This window comes from Mustela putorius, unplaced genomic scaffold, assembly GCF_011764305.1.
Source record: "Mustela putorius furo isolate JIRA1106 unplaced genomic scaffold, ASM1176430v1.1 tig00000905_pilon_pilon_pilon, whole genome shotgun sequence".
NCBI lineage: Eukaryota > Metazoa > Chordata > Mammalia > Carnivora > Mustelidae > Mustela > Mustela putorius.
The window spans coordinates 6,544,977-6,568,169 of record NW_025421511.1 but is presented as its reverse complement, the minus strand read 5'-3'; the positions used below and the strand labels follow the sequence as shown (position 1 = coordinate 6,568,169).

Here is a 23,193-nt window from a genome sequence, read left to right as displayed (position 1 = left end):
CACCTCCAGATGGCTTCTCTGTCTGTCAGCTAGGCCCCCAGCCTCCTGCTCCTGACCCTTCACTCTGGTCTGAACTCGAGAGCCAGGGGTGTTGCTTGTATCTGGGAGCAGAAGCCTGTAGCCGGGGCATGGGCCATGTTGCACTCGGGCCGACACCACCACCACATCACCCTCCATCCCGTCTGTCCGTGCCCACGACCCGCTCCCACGTGACCTCCACCACACTCCGTTCCAGTGCGTTTGTCCCTGGCTGCAAGAATATCTCCTGCTGCAGGATTTCCTGCTCTGCAGACTCTCATCTCACATGTACACGGCCGGCGTCCGCTCCCGACCGCGTCTCCCGTCTCCCCACCGGGCCACGAGCCTCCTGTCTAGCGCGCATACAACTGGCGTCTGCTCCGACCGCGTCTCCCGTCTCCCCCCCAGGACACAAGCACCCAAGGGCAGGGCTTTGCCTCGTTCTCCGAGAATCCAGCCGCTGAGAACAGAACACGAAACAGGCAGACGCTGATGAAGTTCAACAAACATGCTAATTCAGGACACTGGGGGCAGCTCTCCAGGACCCCAGCTCGGGGAGCGGCAGCCCCAGCTGGAGAATGAAGTGTTGACAGGCCCTGTCACTCCCCTGCTTGTCATCCCCGTGCCACACCGGGACTGCCTTACCGTCCCCTCACCTGACCTGATGCTGTGATAGACCTTCCAGCTGCACCAAGAGGTTTCTGGGTGGAAATGGTTAGTGTGGCCGCTCTGACATTCTTGAAGTCGGCAGAACACCTCCATTCACTCAGCCATGTGCCTGGTGGGGGTCAGCTGTGGGGCTCTGCGTGGCGGTCCTCCAGACAAAGCCCTGACTTTCTGATCCTGGCCGTCTGCACACTCCCGTGGCCTCACATCCCCCCACCACCCATTTCAAGCTACTGACATGAAGTCAGCCCCTGTGGCACTGGGAGGACTTGAGCACGGCTGGCCCAGCACCTGGAGGTTTGTGTGGAATGCGTACCCTATAAAAGCTGACACACAAGGGGGAAGTCACCCCGTAATTCATCTGTCTCCAAGGTATTCGGCAGGAAGAACAAGTTAACCTCTTAGCAGTACAGCAGAGAAGGGAGAAGGGAAGGGAGCATTTAAACGGGTGACGTCTGGCCCTAATGGTTCGCAGCTCGCCGCCTGGAAGATCAGACGGCACAGGTCCTTCTGCGCCCGTCCCAGGAGTCGTGCTTACGGCACGCCCAATCCCGTGTCCCGACAAGCTGCACACACGTCCCGCTGCTCCGCCTCGGGCTGTTCTGCCGCCGAGCGGGGTCTTGGAGGCAAACCCTAGGGGCCCAGTACGTACCGGGCGGCATGGTGCAACACGCCGGGAACCTCTCCAGGATGCGCTGCAGGCTCGCGGTGTCTCGCATGAGTAACAGTGTTTTCATGTGATCCACCAGGAGCACGTCGGAGGGGGACACGCTGTGGTCCTCGACACGCTGGAGCAGCTCCTGACAGGCCTCCGGGGACACGGCTGAGTCCCCATCCTTGCAGGCAGCTGAGCAAAGCCAGGGTCACAGAAACGCATGTTCATGTTTACTCCCGTCGGGCGAACGTAAGCCCCCAACCAGACGCGTCTGCTCGGAACAAGCTGTTTGCACGAAGCCACCGGGAGAGACCATCCGAGCAGAACGTGAACCGGGAGCAGCGAACGCGCGCTGCTGAAGCCGGAGGGGCCTGCCTGTCTGCGCCTCCCCCTCCTGCAACACCTTCCAGACACGCTGCTGGGAGTCCCGGGCAGCGACAGGGCCCCGGATACCCCCAGCTCTGCGGACTGGCCTCGGGGGCCCCTGCCCCCACTCCCGCCGCGCGGCGAGCGCTCGGGGTGTGTTTTCTGCGTTAATCCCACCTGGAGATCCTAGGCTTTCTGAGTCTATGACCTGACGGCCTTTCCCGACTTGGGAGAACTCCCAGCTACTTCTGCACACGCCCGCAGTGCCCCGTCCTGGACTCCCACGCATGTGTGTCTGACCCGCTCCCGACCCCTGCGGCACCCATGAGCCTGGCCCCTCATCTCCCTCGTGCTGAGCCGACCTCCTGCTCACACTCAGCCTGGAGACCTTCGTCTCAGTGACCGTACTTCTCAGAATTTCCATTTGACTGTCTGAATAGATTGAGGCTATCTGATGAAATTCTCCAATTTTTTCACCTTTTCTATTTTTTTTTATTAATCACAGCTCTTTCAACGCCTGTCTGATAACATCAACGTCTCCACTGCATGTTCGTCTCGTGGTTTCTCCCGCTAATTTAAGTGTGTGGGGATGGAGTCTGACGGTGGTCTGGCCAAACCTGCCCCTGCGGGACTGAGCGGACACCCCCGCCCACCCCTGCTCCAAGTGTGTGGCCCTCTGGGGTGCTCGAGGGGTCAACCCTTGTCAGCCCCGTCAGCACCCCAAAACTGCCGAGGTCCACTGTGGTGTCAAAGCTCCTGGCATCTCCCTACCTTCTGCCCCACGGTGCAGCATCGGGCAAAGGTTCCGAGGGACCCACTGAGCATCTGCTTCTCTGGCTCTCCTTCCACACCACACATGGCAGCCGCTGGGCCTCCCCTTCCCCTCTTGAGGTCTGCCTGCGGCTGAAGCTGAGCCGGTGGGTGAGCGTCCCAGGGCTTGGCCGGCCCTCCCCTGCACCCTGCTCCAGTGCCCACAGGCACGGCCAGCAGATGCCCCCAGGGGAGCGCCGCTCAGCCTTCACATGGTGTCACCTACTCTGGGGTCTGCCCTTTCAGGTGCTTTTCTGCAGAACCTCCCAGATCCACAGGCAACGGGTCCCATACTTAGGTCTTCTGAGGCTTCTGTGCCTATTAGCACTGTGTTCCTACTAGCCTCGTCTGGGTCAGTTAAGTCCATTTTCACTCTGTCAAGACACAGTGCTGACAGGTGTGCTAAAGGCAAAAGGGTAAAACTGATCTATTAACAACGGCATTTTTACACCCTTGTGTAAATCAGTTCCTTACCCCCCAAATTATCCCAGAGCCAGTATTTCTCAGTCTGGTTCATAAGGTCAAGTTCCTGTTCACATCAGGATTCACCAAACCCACCCCAGCCGCTGAATCCACTGGAACATCGTCAGAGCAGGCAACGTCTGTCCCGAGCGCCTCTGTTCTTGGGGTGAACACGGCGGTTCGACAGCCCCTGCTGCTTCCTGATCCTGAGGTCGGCGTCCGTCAGTGGACACCAGTGCGAGGAGTTACCACCCATGAGAATGCTTCTGCTCCCCTCGTCCACCTCCTGCAGCAACACAGAGAGCTGCTCAAAGACGCTCCCCGAAAACCTGAAATCTGTGAGTCCCATGCAGGGAGTGAACCACAGCGTGCCCGTGCCCACACCACGGCCCGAGCAGCTCCCCGAGGTGAGTGTGAGGCCGTCGGCCCCGCCAAAAGCACTTACCTTTCCCGACAGCACCACACCCCCGACATCGGGCTGAAAGCAGTGGGGGCGCGGCCACCAGCCCCGTGAGGACGCGGCCACCAGCCCCGTGAGGACGCGGCCACCAGCCCCGTGAGTGGCCGCAGCTCCACATGGGGCCGCACCGCTCTCTGGCACGCCTCCAGCCGTACTGGAGAGAGTTTACAGATTCTGATCTTGGCCTCAAAACTAATGACTTACTTTGACTGCCGAATGTTTTAATGTTCTACATTTTAAGCATTTAAATAGTTTACTGTATTTTTTCCACAAACATGGATACCATTATTTACAAGAATGGTAAAAAACATACCATCATAAAAATAAATTTCTTGTGTCGACTTCAGAAAGCTTAGGATCCCATCTGCCTTCTCATCGGTACTTTTCACATCTTCCTCATTGGCATCTGTCCTGTCCTGGTGCTCCCCGCAGGCGTCCGCACAGTCCTCCTCAGCGTCCCCCTCAGCGTCCCCCTCAGCGTCCCCGCCGCCGTCGGCCGGGTCTCCTGGATCGCTGTCGCCCTCCTCGGGCTGGTACATGAAGTTGCGGCCAGAGGCTGCTGTGAGTAAACCCGCGGCTTTCTTCCTCTTCATCTGCTGCTTTTTCTTCAGTTTCCTCTTCTTATTTCTACTGATCGTGGGGCCATCTGTGGGCTGTGGCTGCGACTTTTCTTGTAAAAGACTCTGCTGTTTCTCTAATTCTGCTGGTTCCGTGTGATCATTACTGGGATCTTTAAGACTCTTCCTGGATTTATGCTTTCTCGCCCTTCTTCTCTTCGGCGGGTCGGGAAGCACCTCCTCTATAAAAACAAATTCAAATACAACGGCATTCCGTACAATGGAACCACAACAAACACAGCAGGCTAAGTTTTCCGTTAGAATCTTGCAGATTCCGTAGAAAAGGAATTTAAAATATTTACCTGAGTGCTTCTCAGCTTTATCTCAAGTGACTACCTGACCGGGGAACCGGGGACCTCCAGAGAGGCCCGCGCGAGGACAGACTGCGCGCACCCACTGTTGCTGCAGTTGTGGCAAACGTGAGGTTTCGGGGATGCAAGAGCTGTTGCGGTTTTATTGGGAGTGAAATGTCAGGCCTGTGGCCGTGGAGAAAATACGTTAATTCCTGTTCCTTGAGATTTTACTTTGGTGCTTCTAAGAGTTACTCGGATGTGAGAACGAGTCATAAGAAGCAGGTCCTGTGCAGGAACCAGCATGAGGTCACAGCCCGAAAGGAAGGAGGAGCCTGGGCTCACGGTCAGCAGCACAGGGTCAGCTGTGCACGCGCCCCCAGGCCTCTGACGAGAGCGCGGCATCGGGCAGGGCTTGTGGACGGCAGTGGTTGGGGGGGGGTCACAGAGCTGACACAGCCACCATGGGAGTCCTGTACCCAGGGGCCACGAGTGTCCCCCCCCCCGCCCCTTGGAGGTGGCACAGACAGGGTCCACGCCAGCCAACGACTCTACAGGCCCGGCCAAGTGGCCCCAGGAGCACGACCCCCACCAGTAAGTCTCGTGTTTGGGGAGTTCTCATTCCCGAGCGGCACCCCCAAGGGATTACTGTGGGGAGTCAGAATGTGTGACGTCTGTGGGCCACGGCGCAGGCACGGTTACTGTGCTGAGTAAAACCCTCCCTCCCGGTTGCTCTACTCCAGGCTGTAATTCCGCCTCTGGCTTTGCTCACAGACGCACACACAAAGGCTGTGCCCACATGCACATCTCTCGCGTGGCCTCTCTCCTTGCCCACCTTGATGGCCGCCCTGTGGCAAGCTCCAAGTGACAGAGACAGGAACCGGCCAGTGCTGGCGCTCTGGACGCATCACCTCCTGCCCTGCGCTCCGGACCCCAGGCCACGGCGCAGCCCACCCCCGCTTCTCCAGCTGAGCGGCCGACCGCAGGCCTGAGCCCCCCCCCCCCCCGCCAGCTCCGTGCCGTTGCCAAAGTCGCCACTGTGCGTGCACACGGAGCAAAAGTGTGTCCCTGCTACGTTCTGAGTAAGTTCTCCTCGCTGTCCTGACAGCACGACGCCACACCTGTGAACCCCGGCACAACCGTGACCTGAGTGCGGAGCTGAGGCCACTCCTCATGAAACGGTGACACCAGACTGCCCTCTGGTGCCCCCGTCGGTGTGTCGAAGGCCCCTCCTCGGTCATGCAGGATTAACTGAGCACGGTCTTGTGCTATTTTGTCCGAAGCACGTCGGCCGTGGGACCCGCCAAGTGCAGCCGACAGACCGAGGCCGAGTCACAAGGTCTGTGAGCAGAGGCTCTCAGGAACTACAAACGCTCAAAAGTGACAGCTCCTCATGGAACTACGTGTTTTTTTTTTTTTTTTTAATTTCCCAGGTCCGGTTAAAAAAAGAAATACACAAATTTCCCCTCATGGTTCACATGTGCCTGCCTTCCTTCACGTGGAGAAAAGGAACCATCGGCTGTGCTACCGTCTCATCACCTCAGAGCAGAGCCGCCTGGGGAGCAACGGCAGGTGCGCTGCGCCCACAGCTGCTCACGCTGAGTCCTCCGGGGTCCTCAAGAGCAGCACCCTCCTCCAAGCTCTGGGGTCCTCGAGAGCAGCGCCCTCCTCCAAGCTCCCCCGGCCTCGCCACCGGCCGCTCTCAGCCTCTGAGGCTGATCTCCCGTGCTGCCTGCTGAGTGTGAGCGCGCTGCCGATCTGCTGTTTGAGAGGGACCACAGGGACACCACGAAACCATCAGTGCCACACAGCGTTCCACGTGGGCAGACACGGTGTGTGCACTCTGCAAGGAAAATGGTGCACACTCAGTGCCTCACACTGTCCCACGCGGGCAGGTGTGTGTGTGTGTGTGTGTGCAAGGAAATGACAACACTACGGTACTGTAAGCCCACACCCAGCATGCTAGCTGTCCTGCCTTGTATGGTGTGAGCATAGGTTGGGTTTTTTCCTACTGCACTGTCCTGATTTCCAACTTTAAGGCAATGAGCAAATACTGTTTTTGTAATTTAAAAAAATGAACTTATTTTAAACTTGATGAAATTATAACATTTCCAAACATATGGGATGAGAGTAAATTCTACTTAAACAGGAATTTATACTCTTAAATGCGTCAGGAGAAAGCTATAAACCAATGATGGAAACACCTGAAGAAGCCAGAAAAACAAGAGCAAATGAAACACAGTGAAAGTAGAAGAAATGCACACAAGGGCAGAAAAGACAGAGAAAATGGTGCAGCAGAGACAAATCAACCCTGAAGATGGAAAACGGATGAACAACCGGCAAGACAGGCCGTGGAGGGGTAGGGGAAGTGCGAGCCACCGGAGGTGGTGGAGGCATGTGTACACAGGCTGACGGCCACTACAGGCCACTGTGGACAATTCCACGCAAATAAATGAGTCTGTATGAGATGCAGGATCCTGAAGAAAACACAACTTACCAAAATGGCAAAATGGACACATGAAGAAACGGAACCGCTTAGTCCCACGTCTCTCACAGAAATGGAATCTCCAGTTAAAAGAACTCAGGTCTAGGGCGCCTGGGTGGCTCAGTGGGTTAGGCCTCTGCCTTTGGCTCAGGTCATGACCTCAGGGTCCTGGGATCCAGCCCCGCATCGGGCTCTCTGCTTGGTGGGACGTCTACTTCCCCTTCTCCCTCTGCCTGCTGTTCTGCCTACTTACGTTCTCTATCTATCAAATAAATGAATAAAATCTTAAAAAAGAAAAACAAAAAAAACAACAAACTTCAGATCTAGGTCAATTCACCAGTGGCTTCTATTAAGCATTTAGGGAAAAGATCAATGCCCAGCTTACACGGGTGTTTCCAGAGAACAGACACGGGGAGCACTGTCCTCTCTCCAGACCCTGGTGGGGACCTTCTGAGATGGGACAGCAGCAGGTGATCCTGCCCATAAATGTCCACAGGTTCCAGGGATACAAAGTAGCTGATTTTAAAACCACACATGATAAAAACTCGTAGCAAAGCAGAAATGGTAGCAGAGAATTCTGACACAGGGCAGCCACAAAAAACCCACAGCGAACAAGGCACACGGGGCAACATCCTGGAAGCCTTTCCGAGGTTGGGGAAAGGCGTGCGACGCCCCCCGGGGGAGATCGGGAGATCCTGGAGGGGCAGAAAGGCGAGGCAGGGCGCACTGGAGTGGGGAGGGAAGGCAGAGTCAACCGGCAGGCGCCACAGCCACTCGTGCAAACACAGGACGTCTGCGAGACGGCACGGGATGGCCATGCCCGGGTGAGCACGCAGCCCTGCAGTGGGAGGGGCCCCACCCCAAGAAGGAAGCGCCCGGCACACGACCACATGGATCGGGGACCACAAGATAATGACAGCGAGTGAGGGACTGCAGACCGCGGTCCCGTGATGCTACGGGGCTGGAGCAGGTCCCCCCGCCCCGCACTACTCCCTGCCTGAGCCACAGTCCACACTCTGAGCTCCCTGAGTGAAGACCCTGAAACACCCAGACTTGGGGGGGTGCCCGCTGGGGGAACAGGTGGCCAGGGCCTGGGGGTGCTCCAGACACCCGCCCTGCAGTGTGTACATGAGGTTCCTCCCATGCTCAGGCCCGAACGCCACGGGATGGCCGCAGTATCTGACGCTTCCGGAAGACGAAGTACGGGGCACAGTGTCTTACGCGTGAGCTGACACAGAAGAACGGCATAGGCGACCTGCTACGAAGGTGGCGAGAACCCCACGGCCAGGCACACACATATGACCCCTGAGGAGAAAAGGTGCTGGTGAATAATTCTCACAAATGAGATGAAGGAAGAAGTGTCCTGGGGGGTGGGAGTCAAACCCACAAAACGCCACGCGGTTCCGGATGGCAGGCCGGGGTCGCAAGGGCGCAGCGGAGGGCAATGCAGCACCGTCCCAGGCACGTCTCCCGCGCGACCCACACAGAGGCTTTGTCCCGGAGCCCGCCGGAGCAGAACCGCTCCCGGACACGTCCCCTCCGTCCGGGCACAAACACCCGTGGCGCGCGCACCTCCCACAGCCGGTGCTTTCCGCCAAGTGGCACCGGGTGCGCCCGCAGTCGGCGAAGGCCGGTGCACGGTAAGAGCTCCTCGATGAGAGCGCCCGGAAGTCTGGCGGCGCGGCCAGAACCTTACATGAGCCCGCGGCAGAGACCTTCTCGCCCAAGCTAGGAGCCCGCGGAAGAAATCAATGTGCAACTCCTGCATGGAATCCCGACGGCATCTGGCTCGGGATTTACATTTTTTTTTTTTAAGATTTTATTTATTTATTTGACAGACAGAGATCACAAGTAGGCAGAGAGGCAGTCAGAGAGAGGGAAGCAGGATCCCTGCTGAGCAGAGAGCCCGATGCGGGACTCGATCCCAGGACCCTGAGATCATGGCCTGAGCCGAAGGCAGAGGCTAAATCCACTGAGCCACCCAGGTGCCCCTGGGATTTACATTTTTGATGCAAAGGTCTAGGTAGAAAGTATTTCCTTCCGGGAAAAGAACCGGTGAAGCACAACAGCAATGATCTGGTTCTTTCCCCTCATCTCTTGGTCAGAAGAGAAGTAAAATATATATTTCAACTTAGAACCTTCAAAATGTTTTCATAATGTTTTATGTTCTAAATGGTTCATCATAGCCTCTGGCTGGGCCACTGCTGTCAGCCCGAGAAGGCTTGCGTGTGGCAAGTGGCGGCCCCTGAGCCCTCCCGAAGGAGCAGGGGACGCAGGTGGGACAGGCCATGAGGGGCACAGCCCGGCCCGGAGAGGACAGGCCAGTGCAGTCGACTGCAGGAAGCCCCGTCTGCTCGTGGCGACCGATGACATTTCTGTGGTGTTCGGGGCACCGCACATCCTTGGTCCTGCCACCCCCACCTTGAGCTTGATCCCTTGGCCTGCCTCTTGTGCCCCGTCCTCAAGCAGTCACAGCTCTGCCTGTAGCCTGGCCTCCCCGGGCCCCACACGGCCTCGGAGAATGGGTCTTTCCTCAGGCGGCCCCTCACCCCTCGGACCAGACCAGGCTCTCGTCCATCCTCACTCGATGTCACGGGCTCTGGTCCCCACGACACCGGGCTGAGGGCAATGTCCAGGGCACGGCCGACATGCCCCAGCTTTCATTTCACTTCAGGGAGCTGTCACCTACACACAGTGGCCCCTGCGGGCTACCCAGAGGCCAGGGGCCGTGACAGGCTCACCCTACGTCCAGGCCTTGAGCACGGGGTAGCAGGGATGGCTCGGGGCTGTGCTCCATCAGTCAGGGGCTGCCTCCTTCTCTGTGTCTCTGTCTCTCTGTCTGTCTTTGTCACAGTCCCTCTCAGTCTCTGTCTCTGTCTGTCTCTCTCAGTCTCTGCATCTCTCTCTGTCTCTCTCCATCTCTGTCTCAGGACCCTCGCCCTGTCCCCAGGCAGTAATCTCCCAAGGGCGCGCTGTCTCCACTGCGAACCCGTGAGCAGCTTGGGTCGGCAGCCATCTGCGGGGTGGGCTGGACGGACGGACAAGGCAGGTGGACAACGAAACCGGTGTGATGATGGGAAGCTCCTGCTTTGCCTGGAGCTGTGTCTTTCTCTTCCATCCTGCAAGCTCCCTGCCCTTCGAAAACAAGGTTCTTCCACATTGGAAGGTACCTTAAATGCTGTTTTCTGTGACTTCTGCTACCCTGACCTTCCATCTCACAAGAGACGCTGGGCTGCAGCTCTGTGAAGGGACTTTGTCCAAACACGTGCTCCTCCACAGTCTAGAATGTTCCGTCTTCACGGGCCCAGGGCACACCTGCAATCTTGCCTTCTTCAAACCCTCACGCACAGTAAAAGCTATGGAAACATCTATATTAGGGAACCAGGGGCCTATTTATAGTCTGAGAAACACACTAATTTTGAAAAGCCGCCATCCCCAAAACATACCTTTCAGAAATGCTAATCTTAAAAATAATCACAATGTGTCCAAGTTACCTCAGCTACCGCTTGGCGCCTCCACGCTTTCCAAGGAGCCGCTGTGGTGGAAATAGTCAGGACCAAAATAGTCCCAGTCGAACCGGCTAAGTCCGGTCCTCACAGCGGCCCCATGCTGCATCAGAAAAAAGCTAAGTGTTTCATTTGTTTGTTTGTTTGTGACAGAGCGGCCCAGCGGGAGAGGGAACAGAAGCCGGAGTGGGAGAGGGAGAAGCAGGCTTCCCACGGAGCAGGGAGCCCAACGCGGGGCTTGATCCCAGGATCCTGGGGTCAAGAGCCGAGCTGAAGGCAGATGCCCAACAACCGAGCCACCCAGGTGCCCCCAAAAAGCTAAGTATTTGACAGAAAATGTGAGTTTCGTTCTAGACTCAAAGCTTAGGCTACGAATGCATGTGGTGATGACCCTTCAGGCCTCAATGCTGTCCTGGTGCTAAGCGTGAAGCCGTAAGTTCACAGTCAGCGTCGATCTAACCCGTACACGACAGCCCTTGTGAAAATAGGAAGACACGGGGTGCTTCGAAGGACTTTCTCTTGTTTTTAAAGATTTTTTTTTTAATTTTATTTATTTATTTGACAGAGAGAAATCACAAGTAGATGTAGAGGCAGGCAGAGAGAGAGAGGAGGAAGCAGGCTCCCCGCTGAGCAGAGAGCCCGATGCGGGCCTCGATCCCAGGACCCCGAGATCATGACCTGAGCCGAAGGCAGTGGCTTAACCCACTGAGCCACCCAGGTGCCCCTAAAGATTTTTTATTTATTTGAGAGAGAGTGACAGAGGGGAGGGAGAAGCAGACTCCCGGTGGGGTGGGACTCGATCCCAGGACGAGGAGATTGTGACCTGAGCCCCCCGGTGTCCCTGGAACTGCCTCAAATTCAGGACAGTATTGGCCAGTGACAGGCGCCGACTGCACACATTCAGCAAGGGGAGAAAGGGCTGTGGGTGGGGAGACGTGTCCCTGTTTCACTGGGATGTGGCTGCTTGGCTCCTGGGCCGGCCCTCCCGCACCAGGGACTGTGAGGATGGGGACACGGGAGAGCCAGGCCAGGGCCGGCCTGCAGCCCAGCCTGCACAGAGGGCAGCGGAGGCTGCACCTTTGAAAAACGGATTTGCTCGCTCTTCTGCTCAGCTGGCTCTGGAAAAGAGAGCAAGACGGGGCAGCGGCCGCGACAGGTGTGTCTGAGCTTTGCTTCAGCTCCAAGGGGTAATTAGGGTTTTAATTCCAAATAACATCGGAAGAACACACGGGACCTTCATGCCATGGAAAAGAGCGCGTGGTTTCACACTACAATTGGGGGGCCCAGGGCGGCTCCACGGTCAAGTGTCGGACTATGGATTTCCACTCCAGGGGTGACCTCAGGGTCACGGGACAGGGCTCCGCGCTCCGCAGGGGGCAGGCTTGAGATCCAGGCTCTCTCCGACTCTTCCTTTCAAGACCAAAGCCACGACACCACAGTCCAGATAATAAACTCTTCCTCTGTCAGGCTGTGTACCCGGCGGCTGTCAGGTCACTTGGCTCTGAGAAGCACTTCGGACAGTGGCTCTGAGCTGTTGCCACACGAAGGTGACGAACACGTGGTCAGCGAGCGAGACTAGTCTCCAGCCTCATCACTTCCCGCCTTCACTTCTGAAACAGGTTTGATGTTGAAGTCACCACCCAGTTCTCTATGTTAGTTTGAATAAGCTTGGATTCTATGTTTTTGGAAAATAAAACTTAAGTCTTGAAAACGGAGAGACAGGCGCTTAGAGAATAATTGGATGGCGCGCCACCCCGAGAACACTCAGATATGGCTTCTCAAAACAATCCGTCCTTAGAGTAATTCTCAGCGATACCTTCCAATCAAATGACCATAAAACTGGTGAAAGCTTTGAATTAATAACATAAGTGGCTTAATATATGCCAATAAAATCCCAAATCCATTTGATAAAATGTTAAAACCACGACACAACGCATGAAAGTTCGATTAGGTGAAGAGGAATTTCTTCTAGAGAATGTGCAAACCAGGAAAGGAACGAAAACTGAGAGTAAAGGACACTGAAGTTCTTCAATGGATACAGAGCTAGAGGAGTACACGGAGTCACTATGTCCTCCAGGGACGAGGAAGTCACAGGCCGAGTGGACTCGCTGTGTGCTGGGCGGGTGCGTCCGTGTCCCAGACTCCCTGAGCTGGAGGTGTGGGGACACCGGGCGCCTGTGCCTCGCCTCTCACCTCCCAAGATGTGGAGCAAGGACGGTGCTGGGCCGGCCGCTGGGCACTGCGCGTGGACGGCCAGTGTGGACGCACCAACCCTCTCCCACCACGGCCCCGCGCTGCGTGGTGGAGGCAGCCTCACACACGGTGCACGGTCCACCCTGTCCTCCAGCCTCACACACGGTGCACGGTCCACCCTGTCCTCCAGCCTCACACACGGTGCACGGTCCACCCTGTCCTCCAGACCCATGGCACCGGCGGCTTCGCACGGTTACTCAAGGTGCCCAAGCACACATTTTCCTTGTGTGAACCTGTTCTCTGCAGACAGGACAGGCCGACCGCTAGCCAGATGCCAAGGGTGCTCTCTGGTCCCAGATCACGTGCTGCTGGACTGCCTACCTCCTGCCCTGGGACATCTGGCACGGCCACCAGGGGCTTAGTGACTGTTGCCCGAAGGATAACCTCTTGATTCAACCTAGCTTGACCCACATGTGGTTCAACCCTGCTCTTGAAGAACAGCAACGTGTGTCAGTAATGAGATCTGATACGCAGGCAGCACAGTCAACATGAAGATCCACATGTGTAAGTGCTAACACTTCAGAACAACCTGTAGACCACGCATGTGCCTTGAGCAATGTCTACACACAAACGAACGTAACCAGGTGTAGCAGCAGGACAGAACACAGCCGTGTGGCTGGGTTATACGCAGAACTCCTAGTAACGTAAAATAACTTACAAAAATATGCTGAAATGATAAACCTGACCCTTTACAACACTTTTCACACGAACATGCCAGACCTTCTTAGGATTCTTCATTCCTAAAACTAACTTGTTCCTGTTTACGCCTTTGCTTCCTGCCAAGCCCAGCTCAGTCCTGCTTCCTTCGTCCCCAGGGCTCTCCTTCCCCAGAAACTCGCAACAGTGTAGGAACAGAAGACCTGTCATCAGCTTTGTGACTCACCGGTGAGCTCTGAGGGCTGCGTTTCAGCCCCTTCTGTTTCTCCGATGTTTGACATACTAGGTTCTCAGTAAAGAGCTGGTGTTTCAGATCCAGCCACGAGACTGTGCAGAGCTCCTCATGCTCTGACGTCTACAGCAAATGTTGCTAATTCCTCTTCTCCACAAATGGGCACCAACTGTCTTTTGGAACCAGAAATACAGCGACATGTGGTCCACTTAGACTGCAGGATCCTCAGAGTGCCTCCTTGTCAGCCACACAACCAGAAAGACACCCTCTTAATGCAGGGATTCTGTCTCCCTATCGGACTGATTGGGATGAATGTGGAGGAGATCTGAGTTCCCTGTTTCCTAATGGGGTTCCTTGGGTTACCAGAAAGCTCATGTAGGGTGCTGGATGGCTGGGACCCTGGTGGCTTTGGGAAGCTCTCAGAGATGTCACCAGAGACGAGGTGGCCTGGGGGACGCTGGCTGTGAGGCCTCCCTCATGAGGTGTGCCAGCCGGAAGTAGAGACCCACCACTGGCTCATGCATGGACACCTACTGCTTCACAATGACTGGTTTGGGGCAAACTTGTGTTCTTAGAGGCTCTGAGGATGCGGAGATTCAGAACGGAATGTGTGGGAATGCAGTGGGATTTACGCACAGAATTCATGGAGTTCTGGCACTACCTCATTATTTCGGGGTACAGCAGAGGCTTAGTAGAATTCATTCCACATTACTGTTCTCGTACAGTGTCCACAGCTGACCGCAGGAACCACACACCCCTGTCCCATGTTTACAGTATTTTTCATTTCCTATTTCTTAGATAATTTACAAGAAGATGTAAATTGCCCTGCAGAAGAGTTTGTGAAATCCCACATGAAACCAGGGGTCTCCGGTAACCCACTTTGTGTCCGTGTGACGACGGGAGAATGGGTCGCATGGAGTCCCAGAGTGTGGAGTCTGGAGGGTCTCACTAGCCACAGTGAGAGAATGTGGTCTGTACACCTGTCAGCTCCCTGACGCCTTCGGAAAGCACCACAAGACACTCCTGTCTCTCCGGCCGACTTTGGTCAGGCCAGGCCGTGGGGACACGGCGGGGAAAGCAGACTCGGATGTGGGCCGCTGTCTGTCCACAGTGACTGTGGGCAGAGTGACGCGTAGCCCTGCTGGGCTTGGCCCATCTCATCTCGGCCTCCGTGCTCCTGGGAACACACTGTCTGCTGGACAGCCTGCTTCCCCTAATCAGTGTCAAGTTTGCTTGCCACACCCCCTCACTGGCCAGCGAGCCTGCGGAGTGCGTCGCTGACTCACTGCGAGACCGGGGGTGGGGTGGTGCTCAGAGATGCGGTGTTAGAATTAATTTCATGAATCTTCTTTACCCATTATCACTTTTCAGGACAATTAGTTCAAGGAAATCTAAATGCACCCACCCGTAAAACTGGGAAAGAATTCAGAAAACCGTCTATTCAAACCCCTGGTTATACAGATGAGAAAAACGCAACCCAAGCAGGTCAGGAGCCCGGCAGACCAGGTGGTTCAGACACAGTACGCCCTCGGGTCTCAGACCCCGCACACTCCTCCTCCGCTCCTCCTGGCCCCTCCCACCGCTCGCCGCCCAGTGATGCTCTTTCTTGTGCGGTGCCGCTGATGGAGGCCTGTCACAAAACCTCGGAGCACAGCCAGGCACGGGGACTGCAGTCAGGCGAGACCACGCACCTGCAGGGCTCTGAACCCGAGTGTGGCACGGACGCTCCTCGTGGGCCCGCCTCTGTGGCCCGGTGCGCTGACAGCTGGCGGCGGCCTACTCAGGTGCCATTGTGGACGTGTGGCCCCGAAGCCTGCAGCTCAGGGTGCCCGGTCCTCCCTGGGAACACCTCGGCATGTGCTGTGGGCTGCAACCTTAGCATTTCATGGGAATCCTGGGCAGGGGTGCTTCTCAGTAGTATTGCCACACGTGCCGCACGAGCCCCTCCCTCCACGGCATCCCTCCCCAGCTCTCCGCGGCGGCCAACCCACACGTGACGCATCATGCGGCTAAAACCCGACCCTCGGCTCACCTCCGTATTTCTCCCAACTGCTACGACCACTTGCCCAGGCTCTGGTTCCAGGGCTCGGCCTTCTGTTCTCAGATTCCACATACATGAAACCATGTATTTAACTTTCCCCTCAGACTCTCCATTCAGCACAACGCCCGGGAAGCCCATCAACATGGTTGCGAATGCAGGACCCCTCCCTTCCTCATGGCTGAACCATGTCCTGCTGGACGCATGTCATACGGTCTTTCGTGGACACGCAGGGCTGCTTCGGTGTCTCGGCGATTGTCAGTAACGCACCGGGAACGTGGAGGCAGGCATCGGCCTGAGGTCCCGATTCCATTCCCTGTGGTTACGGGCCTGGCGGTGAAGAGCTGGGTCATATGGAAGTTCTTCTCAAATTGTTTGAGGAACCTCCACGCTGTTTTGCAGAGCGGCCGCACCAGCCTGCATTCCCACCAGCAGTGCAGGAGGCTCCCCTTGCTCCGCAGCCTCGCCAGCATCTGTTGTTTCCTGACTGGTTCATTTTAGCTGTTCTGACTGGTGTGAGGTGGCATCTCGTTGTGGTTTTGATTTGTATTTCCCTGATGCCGAGTGATGTGGAGCCCTGTTTCATGTGTCTGGTGGCCATCTGAATGTCCTCTTTGCGGAAATGTCTGTTCAGGTCTTCAGCTCATCTTCCAATCAGACGGTTTTCTGGCTACTGTTCTATGAATTATTTTTGTATTTGGAACATTAACCCCTTATTGGATATATACTCTGCAAATATTCTTCCATTCAGTAGGTTGCCTTTTAGTTTTGTTAGTTCCTTCACTGTGCAAAACCTTTGGTTTGGTAAAGGTTTTATTTATTTATTTGACAGACAGAGATCACAAGGAGGCAGAGAGGCAGGCAGAGAGAGACGGGGAAGCAGGGTCCCTGCTAAGCAGAGAGCCCGATGCGGGGCTCGATCCCAGGACCCTGAGATCATGACCTGAGCCGAAGGCAGAGCCTTAACCCACTGAGCCACCCAGGCGCCCAACCAGTAGGTTATTTTATTTTTGCTCTTATTTGACTCTGCTTTTGGTGTCAAATTTTAAAAATCACTCACAAGAACTACGTCAAAGGGCTTTTCTTCCATGTTTTCTTCTAGCATTTTTATGGTTTTGGTCTCCCATTTAGGACTTTCATCCATTTCGAGTTTGTTTGTGTGTAGATAAGAGAGTGGCCCAGAGTCATTGCTCTGCGTGTAGCTGTTCAGTTATCCCAGCTGTATTCTGAAGACACTGCTCCTTCCCATTCCATATTCTTACCTCCTTTGTCCAAGATTCATCAACCCTATGGCTGGGCTTATTTCCAGGCGCACATGTCTGGGTTGTTACCCCCACTAGGCAGGCAAGGAAAGTGAGTCCAGAGGGGAGAGAAAGATGACAGAGACGTCACTGGGCAGACACTGGTGGGCAGAGCACAGACATGAGGAAGGAATCCCAGGTTGGGCCAGAGGGGCCTCGTGGGGCATGTCTCAAAGGACACTGTGGACTGCTGCAGGTCCCAGTGAGGAAGGTGTGCCCAGCAAGCCTTCACCGCGGGTCGGGGCAGGACCTGTGTGAGGCTCTCTCCGACGGCACAGCGATCGATGCCGCTTCCTGGTCTGCACACCCCCATCTGGCACGTGCTCAGGCTTCGGGCTGCCGCTCACCCTCACCCCTGCACACCCTCCACGCGGAGCGTCGTGCACGGGCCTTTCTGAACGCTCGCTCACACTGGAGACCACTGGTAGGAGGCCTGGGAACACTCCTCCAGCGTTACCGCCTCCAGTGCCCTGCAGTGGCCCACTTCCTGGGCTGACAAGAAGGGACCATTTGATAAACAGTAAACAGAGTGGATGGGAACAGAGAGGGGTTCTGAGAGCGGGAAAGGGAAAGACTCGGACTTCCCCGCCGCGATCTGATGGGTGAGCTAATCGAAGCTCTTCTGGAAAAGCGGGCAGCATTTCCAGCAGCACTGAGTTAGGAAACCGAGCTCACAGGGCCTCCAGAAAGAATCATGTCCTCAAGCCCAGACCCTGGCCAGTGAGGAGGCCGGACTCGGCCAGCTGTGGAGAGAGCACCATGGCAGCCACGCAGGGTCCCGAGGCAGAATGGTCGGAGCACGGTGCATAGGACTGAGCTCAGGGCTGGACCTGCCCACACTCCCCTCAGAGGGTGACGGGCCGGGGATGCAGTGCCATCACCCCCATCTCCACCGGGCCCTTCCCCAGTTACAGACTCTGGGAAAGGAAGACCCACGCCCCCAACAGGTAACAGAGGACGAGACAACAGAAAGACTGCCCAACAAGTCGCAGACATGTATCCTGTAACGATGTTGCAGTCAACGTCACCCAACACACTAGGGAATTTGCCAGGTAACCGTGCATCGCATCGCCAGTAGGCAGGCAGCCCCCCGGTCTTCACGGTTCCGCTCGCAGCCGTGGGCCACTGTCGGGCCAGGCACAGCACAGGGCCAGCTGGCCTGTGTGGGGGCAGCTTTTGGGTGGGACACACTCGCCCAATTGTGCCAACATCTCTCTACCTCCTGTGAGCGCGTCACTCCAGCTCAGGGCCTACGGTCACAGGACAGATGTGAGCGTTTGACCTGGGGGTTCCGGACGCAGCCGGGCCCTCGCTGGCCTCATCAGCAGTGCTAACCATGCGCTGCTGCTGGGAAGCAGAACAATGTCCCATGGCACAGCACTGAGTCCCCCATGTTCTTACTGAATACACTAAGTACCCGTAAAGTATGTTCACCAAAGTCACTGATCTTCAGAAGACTGTCATTAAAATTTCTCATTAAATAATTTATTCATCTAACAATTACATTCTAAAGATTTTTAACAGGGCTTGAAAGACGACTACATCACTCCTTCACCACCCCTTTCTGGCTTTGTGGTTTCTGATCCTTTTATTAGGGACTCGGGAAGATCAATGTACAAGGAAACCACATTTCCTTGACACTCAAGTTAATTAAGGTTTGGAGTACAGAGCTTCTTAGTTTATACTTGTTAGAAAACCATCTGGGCAAACTTTTACTTGACATCTCCCGATTCCTCTCTGCTCTGCTTTCATGTGATCCCAGTGCACACAGCAACGCAGGCTCTACCCTCCCTCATTCACAGGACATTCAACCATGAAAGCAAAATACTCTTTCGGTTCTTCCATAAAACAGATGCAAAAGAAGTTATGTCCATTGATTACAAAATTTGTACACAATCTCAGAAATTCTGAAAAAATTGGAAAATCAAGAAAAAAGGGTTCTACTTAAACCAAAACAAGTACCTTTAACACTGTGCTGTGTTTAATGGCAGACTTCTCCTAGTCCACAGACGATGGCAGCCCGGACCCGTTCTGGCGGGATCCCCTCACACCCTAGTCTGTCTGCCCGTCATTCTTCACGGACTGCAAGACACGCTGAGCCCAGCGTGGGGCTATCTGCGGACATGCTCACCTAACCCTCCCACCGTGCGTCTGTGCAAGTGGGAGACCACGCAGCCACACCTCACCTGGGAGCTGGCACCCTCCTCCCGAGTCATCACTGCCAGACGTGTCCTCGGAGGCTGGGCTGCCCTGCGGCTCTGGTGGAGCAGGGACGTACCCCTCAGGAGGCAAACTTGCCGTGTAGAGTCGCCTTCGAGGTGGGACCTGGGTGTCCTCATCTGCAGGAGACAAGGGGACAGTGAAAATGGCATCATGTGACCGGACACTTGCTGCCCTGGCACCCTTCCCCAACCTCCGCCCCGAAGACATGAAACCTAACAGCTCGTGAGACCCAACAGCTTGTGAGACCCAGGCTTGCCGTTGGCACAGGGCCAACAGGCCAAGCGCCCTGTCAGAGTTGCACCAGCTCTATGTCCAGCCAGGAGAAAGGAACCGTCTGTAATTATTTAGCCTTTGGATTTTTACAAAATGATAGAAAAATTTAAGTCATGAGTAGGAAGCAGACAAAAGTCTATTCCACATAGCATACCTCTCATCACTGCCCTGTGAATCTCTTAACGTTTTGGTGCATAATCTGGAACCTCCTTTCCATGTGTGCTAACAACCCGCAGACGTTGTGTATACACACATCTTAAAGCGATCATTCTTCCCATATTTTATTATTATACGTCTGTACATTACATAAATAATATCACTCAAAACTGAGTGCATGACAGAATAGTGTGTTAAAATACATTTACATCTATGCAGTTCTTTAATGGCTACGTAATATTCCATGTGTCTGGCAAATTATAATGTAATTATAATTTAACCATTGTCCCAAATCTCACGCGTGGAGGTTGATCCACAAACAGCTGCTGACTGTCCTTGTCGAAGCTAACTTTGCACACTTGACCACTGAGTTCTTCAGAGAAATCCCTGCTGACGGGACTGTCTGAAGGGTAAGTTCCTCTCGCTGGCTTTTGAGACGCACGCTCTAGAAGGGGAACTATAGGATCGCCTTCTCCCACGCTCTTTCCAACACTGGGTGGCATCAGTCTTTTTTTGTGTGTGTGTGTGTCAGATAGAGAGAGAGAGAATGAGCGCACACACCCACAAGTAAGGGGAGAGGCAGGCTTCCACGGAGCAGGGAGCCTGATCTGTGGCTCGATCCCGGGACCCTGGGAACGTGATCTGAGTGGAAGACAGATGGCAGGTCTTGAGCCACAGCACCAGTGGCTGGGACACACTCACCCAGTTATGCCAATTGGGCTGCCTGGCCACAGCGGACCTGAGGTGACCATGCCTGCGAGGGGGGCGGGCCCACCACCAGGAGCTGGCAGAGATGCTCACGGGTCCAGGACAGGCTTCAGCCACACAGCGGAAGGATCACCCGGACAGCGGGTGCAGACCTGGACCTGTGCCGTGCATGCTACTGCCGGTCGCGGGAACTCCTGCCTGACGACTTGTAGGACGTGGAATATGTGCCCACATACCAATCAATTACAGCTTGGTAGTAAGTTTGGAAATCAGGAAGTAAGACTTTTCACGCTTTGCTCTTTTTTAAGCCTGTTTGAGCTGTCAGGGTCTCTTGCAATTCCACTTGAATCTTAGGATCAGCTTCTGCACTTCTGGGGGGAAAGGCGATTGGATTTTGATACAAATTGCACTGAATGTGCAGAACACAAGGCTCCGCTGCAGACCCTCGTCCTGCTTGAGGAGCTCAGACAGACCCGTGCAAAGACCAGTGGGTGAGCGACGAAAGCAGGAGAGCTCTCCGGAGCCCGCGCAGCGCGGACGGCAGCCAGGCAGCGCCAGGACAAAGTGACAGTGGCAGAGGACAGACAAAGCCAGCGGGCTCACTGGTCGTCTCTGGGACCAGAGGAGGGTTTGTGAGTGAACTCAAGCACCTAGCAGAGTCCTGAACTGGTCTTTGACGGAGGGCCCAGCCCTGGCTCCTCTCCCCGAGCGCAGTGGACTGAAATGTGTGGGCACATGCATCCTGGAGCTCAGCACCCCCAGAGTCAGGCCAGAGCCTCCTGGTCCAGAGCATGCTGTCACCAGGAAACCGATGGTGACGCCCCCCCCCCCACACCGCAAGCCCCTCACCTGTCAAACTGGGGACCTCCTCAGTGGCCACTGTCCCGGCTGGCTTGTCAGACGCTGGAGTCACAGGTGCCCTCTTTTCTTGGCTGCAGGGAACACGAGGGAAAAGCCTCTTCAGCACTTTCCCCACAAACACTACAGCCAGTTAACAAAGAGAAGAGAAGGAAGAATTATTCACGGCAATTTAAGTCACAGGCAGATTTTGTATGAAACAGAGACACAGCCTGACATTACCACCACAGAGAAATGGAAGACAGCCTAGCACTGTCTCCCCAAGGACCCCCAGCACTATCCTCAGGAGACCCTCAGGACTGTCCCCCAGAGGACCCCCAGCACCATCGCTCCAGGACCATCTATCAGAGGACTCCCCAGAACTGTCCCCCAAGGACCCCTAGGACCGTCCATCACAGGACCCCCGGGACCATCCATCAGAGGACATCCCCAGCATGATCCTTCAAGGGCCCCTGCACTTCCCAACAGGGGCCCCCAGCTTGGCCCAGAGGACCCCCTCCCCACAGGCCTGGCAGCCTGGCATGCCCACAGGTGTGGACACAGGGGACAGGAGCCAGGCTGGGGAGAGAGGGCCGCAGGCCTGGATGGCGGGGAGTATGAACCCAGGGGTTTACTTGTGGGTTTCTAAGTGGTCTTTCTTCCCTCCAACATTCTTATCTCTCTGAGTTTCTCTGTAAAGTACCGACTATGAACCAGTTTTGAATTTGGGGTTCAGGCACCGGGTACGACATGTCCCCTGACAGGGCCGGTCCACGTGCAGTTCCCACAGCAGGCCCCAGGGCCAGGTGCGGCACCGGGAGACAGGCAGCACTGGCCGCTCGCTCCAGCACACCTGCACGGGCTCGCGGCTGCAGTCAGTAACACACGCTTGGCCTGCACACACTCGTGTTTAGTTTAGCCGGCATTCTGCTCTAACGGGGAAAAAAGCTGTCATAATGGAAGTATGGAAAGGGGCAGGCATGAATCTCAAAACAGCATCCTGGAAGAGGCGAGGGGAAAGGTTAATAGAATGAATTTGTAAATTTAGAAACCACTCAACAGAACAGGAGAGAGTCGCTCTAGGGTGACAGGCAGCCGAGCGGCAGAAACCAGAACGCCGGGAGCCAGCACTTGGGGACTCTCGATTCTTGGTGGGCGGTGCAGTGCCACCACAGCTGGGGGTGTGGGGACACTCCGCGTCCCAGTTTCACCCCACTACCAGGTGGCAGGCGTCCCGACTAGGAATAACGCCCATTGACCCGCTCTAGTCATAAGAACAGAATTTGGTTTGAAACTCCAAAGGGCTCCCTCCACAGTGATGACTCCTCAGAGAACCCACTGGAATGCAGCTGGTGGCTCCTTGGGGTGAAGGACAGTGGTCCATGCTAATGACATCAGCATTTAGGGTCACAGCAATACAAGATTCCTCATGCGCTCATATTGAGTTGAATGTTCTACAGCATCATCGGTACCAGGGGACCCAGTACAAAGTGTGTTTCTGACACCATCTGCTGAGGGGCAATGTTCCCACTGCCTTCTGTGGAACAGGTTCCAGGCAAGTGCCTGGGAGTGTCACCCAACTGGGACGGTGGGGACAAACAGCCCGTTTGCATGACGTTGACAAGAAACGTGTGGGGGTACTCAGCGACGTACGGGAGGGAAGTTTCCAGAGTTTCGGTGAGAAACGACAGTTATGGGTGGTTCTTACGTGGCAGAGACCAATGTTCCATCCCACCCCTGCTGCGTAGGACACTGGGTTAAGGGGAGCTGAGCCCTAGCACTTCCCACCATGAGATGGGCACAGTGAACGTGAATTCCTTTTCAACGCCGTTACTGGGCTGAAATCTAACAGTTGAGTACAGAAAAGGGCGAGCAGGTTCCACTTTTAACGAAGGCATTAAGGGTGCAAGGGCGGCCCTCTCTCGTGCTACGCCTCAGAGGCCGGCGCCGGCGAGCAGCGTCCGGAGGGAAGCCGGGGGCGGGCTCCCACACGGGCTGGCTGGGCTATCTCCCGACTGCGGCAGACTGCCTTCGTGTTTCATTGCAAAAGGCTCTTCTGAAAAAGAAATGGAAATACGAACTTTTTCTTGTGTAATATCCCACTCTGAAAAACATAAAAGATAAGTACAAGTATGTGGTATAGAAAAAGCATCCCATCGACATCAGGAATGGTTTCCTCT

General features: G+C 55.4%; 1 protein-coding gene across 7 annotated transcripts in view; it reads right to left on the bottom strand.

The window, feature by feature from the left end:
* Positions 1 to 23,193, bottom strand: part of ERICH1 (glutamate rich 1) — a 62,192-nt gene that overhangs the window by 23,761 nt on the left and 15,238 nt on the right. For 4 of the 7 annotated variants that reach the window (XR_006608459.1, XR_006608458.1, XM_013063642.2 and 1 more), the window contains exons 2-5: positions 21,026 to 21,157; positions 19,003 to 19,155; positions 3,751 to 4,236; positions 1,337 to 1,531 (exon numbers count right to left, since the gene is read on the bottom strand). Coding sequence is in view for 3 of the 7 variants with exons in the window: in XM_013063642.2 (XP_012919096.2) it covers positions 1,337 to 1,531; positions 3,751 to 4,236; positions 19,003 to 19,155; positions 21,026 to 21,157 (966 nt within the window). In the remaining 4 variants the exon portion in view is untranslated. Of the gene's footprint in view, positions 1 to 1,336; positions 1,532 to 3,750; positions 4,237 to 19,002; positions 19,156 to 21,025; positions 21,158 to 23,193 lie in introns of those variants that run through there. The other 3 variants (XM_045086198.1, XR_006608452.1, XR_006608457.1) reach the window with 3 other exon arrangements.